The sequence below is a fragment of the Alligator sinensis genome, unplaced genomic scaffold, assembly GCF_000455745.1.
Source record: "Alligator sinensis unplaced genomic scaffold, ASM45574v1 scaffold137_1, whole genome shotgun sequence".
Taxonomy (NCBI): domain Eukaryota; kingdom Metazoa; phylum Chordata; order Crocodylia; family Alligatoridae; genus Alligator; species Alligator sinensis.
This window is the reverse complement of record NW_005842545.1, coordinates 437,722-440,775: the sequence shown is the minus strand read 5'-3', so window position 1 is coordinate 440,775 and position 3,054 is coordinate 437,722. Positions and strand designations below refer to the sequence as shown.

At 61.1% G+C, this 3,054-nt stretch overlaps 1 protein-coding gene across 1 annotated transcript in view; it reads left to right on the top strand.

The window, feature by feature from the left end:
- The window catches only part of CACNA1F (calcium voltage-gated channel subunit alpha1 F), a 37,271-nt gene that overhangs the window by 27,487 nt on the left and 6,730 nt on the right, over positions 1 to 3,054 (top strand). The window contains 3 exon segments of the mRNA XM_025213737.1: positions 38 to 129; positions 1,354 to 1,513; positions 2,194 to 2,320. Coding sequence (XP_025069522.1) covers positions 38 to 129; positions 1,354 to 1,513; positions 2,194 to 2,320 — 379 coding nt within the window.

Here is a 3,054-nt window from a genome sequence, read left to right as displayed (position 1 = left end):
CCCCCCCCCCCCCCCCTCTGAGCTGTGGGTGCTGCAGACTTTTGGGAAGGTGGCGCTGCAAGATGGGACCCAGATCAACCGCAACAACAACTTCCAGACCTTCCCCCAGGCTGTGCTGCTGCTCTTCAGGTGCTGGGAACCCCCCGCTCCATTCCACCCCTTAGGGACCCTGTGAGACTCTCTGGGGATCCTCCACACCCCATGCAATCCCCCAGCCCCCTTAGGGACCTCAGAACCCTTACAGCACCTAGGAACCTAAATAAACACCCCAGGGACCACCCAGTCCCCTGACATGTCTTAGGGATCTTCCAGGCCCCCAATACCTTCCAGAGACCTCCTGACACACCCTAGGACCACCCCCCTGACCTCTGAGACCTCTAGGGGTCCCTCAGCCCAGCACCCCCAGGGAGCCCCTAATACCACCTAGGGACCCCCTCAGGCCCCCAGTACTTCCTAGAAACCCTCCACAGGACCACCTCAGTGACCCCCCATTTCTCAGCTCCTCTCAAGTTACCTCCCAGTCCTCCAAGGGATATCCAGAGACTCCCCCAGCCCCCCACAGGCATCCCATAGGGATCTCTCAGCCCCACTCAGAAACCTGCCCAGCACCCCCAAGACTGCTAAACCCCCCAGAGACTCTCTGGGACTAAACCACCCCTGGGACTCTCCAAGGATCTCTCAGTCCCCTAGGGGCCCTGAACACCCCCAGAGACACCCCCAGGTCTCTAGGGACATACCAGAGTCCCCCAGACTCACAGATGAAGGTCCCCTCAACTCCCCCCAGGGAAACTCCATCTCTCCCTGTGCCCTTCAAGGCCCCCCCACTCTCTGTCCCCTCTCCTCCTCTAGAAGCTGCCCTGCTCCTGGGGATTCCTACTTCCTACCTGCCCTCCAGAAACCCCCAACACCCCCTAAGGGACCCCCTGATTCCTTTTCACCTCTCCAGGGAGATCACCTTTCTCTGGAGACCCCTCCACTTCTTGGGGACACCTGCTATGGGAGGGGAGGTGGGACTTGGTGCAGAGAGCAAGGGGGCTGGGAGCCTCGACACCTGGGTTCTCTCCCTGTTCTGTGAGTGAATGGGGTGCGGCTGAGTTCTCTGGGCAGGGTCTGGTGGGTTAGAGTCCAGGGGCTGGAAGCCCGGACACCTGGGTTCTCTCCCTACTTTGGGAGAGGACCATGGGAGCGTGGCTGGGTTGTCACTGTCACTGGGCGGCAGACAAGGAGGGGGGCAGGGCCAGAACACTCCACTTGAACATTCCCCAGTTGCTCCTCCCCAAAGCTTGGCTCATGTCAGTGCCTGAGTGGGGCTAGGCAGGGCTAACCTCCACATTCTGAACCTGCCCTTCCCAGGTGCGCAACAGGGGAAGCCTGGCAGGAGATCATGCTAGCCAGCCTGCCTGGCAAGCGCTGTGACCGCGAGTCTGACTACGGCCCTGGCGAGGAGTTCTCCTGCGGCAGCAACTTTGCTATCGCCTATTTCATCAGCTTCTTCATGCTCTGCGCTTTCCTGGTGGGATCCTTGGGCCCTCTCACCCCCCAGTCCCCACCCCACTTCCAGAGAACCCAGGCATCCAGGTTTCCGCCCCACCCTGCTCTCACCCACTAACCCCTACTCTCCTCCCCAAAAACGTGAAAACCCAAGTGTCCAGGCTCCCATCCCTTCCTGCTTTAATCCCCCAGACCTCAATCCCCTCCCAGAGAACCCAGGCATCCAGGCTCCCAGGCCCCCTGCTTTAACCCTTCCAGCTTCTCTAAAACCACCCAGCCCCTCCCCGTCCACTCTGAGTAACCACAGGACGTCCTCAGCTGCCCCAGGACCCCCCTGGACCACCCGTACCCCCTGATCACTAGAGACCCCTCCCTCTCTGACCTCATCTTCCAGCACCACCCAAGGGCTCCTCACTGTCCTGGGACACCCTCGGTCCCTCCCAGCTCCAAGGACTGCTCCAGGCCCTCCTCTGAAACCCCCAACCCCTGGAGATCTCACTTATTGCCCCCCAGAGTCGCCCCCACCCCAGAGCCTGGGAACATCTCCTGGTCACCGGGAATCTCCCCTCATCCCTGCAGGGAGCACCCCCCTGCCCCCACACACACATACTGCCTCCTCAGGGCTCTCTTGAGAGGGTTGAGGGCATGTATAACCTCTGATCCTCCACCTTGACCTCCCCCCCCCCCCCCCCCCCCCCCCAGCTCATCAACCTTTTTGTGGCTGTCATCATGGACAATTTTGACTACTTGACCCGGGACTGGAGCATCCTGGGCCCCCACCACCTGGATGAGTTCAAGCGGGTCTGGTCTGAATATGATCCTGCTGCCAGGTAGGCCCCATCCACTGGGTCCAACCCCACCCCTCCAGCCATGGGTACTACCACCACTCCAGCCCTGCTCTTACCACCTGGATTATTTCAAGCCCCTGTGGTTCAAGGTCAGCCCCAGCCTCCCCTCCTGTTCTGCTCTCAGCACAGACCCTGCCCCCCCATAGCTAGGCCAGGTCTCCTGGGACCAGGCCCTACCTTCAGAGCTAGGCCCCGCCCCCACCACCTGTATGAATTAAGTGGGTTTTGTGCAGAGATAACCCACTGGTAGATCTGCCCCATCTCCCACGATCCATAGCCCACCCACTAGAGCCAGGCCCTGCCCTCCCAACACCCAGCCAGGCCTATCCCCCAACCCTGCTTCCCAGGGACTGGCCCCCCATCCCCAGAGCCAGATCTCATCCCCACACCCACTTCCCAGGGAAAGCTCTTCCTTGGAGGTAGGCCCCACCCCTCAGAGCCAAGCCCAATCCCATGTCCTGCCCCCAGCCCAGCCCAGCCCAGCCCATCTTCATGAGTTAAAGTTGGTCTGGTGTGAGGCAGGCCCGGCCCCCTGGTCCTAGTCCTACTCCCACCATCTTGACTGGGCCAAGTATGACCCTTTCCCAGGAACAGGCAGCACCCCCAAATAAAGTTCCCCTCCCCAAGCTTCTTGTCTTCTGCCAGCTCCTCCCCTCAACATATCCCCAGTAGCCACCAGGGGGCAGCAGCAGCCCCAGCTGCCCCTCAGATGGCT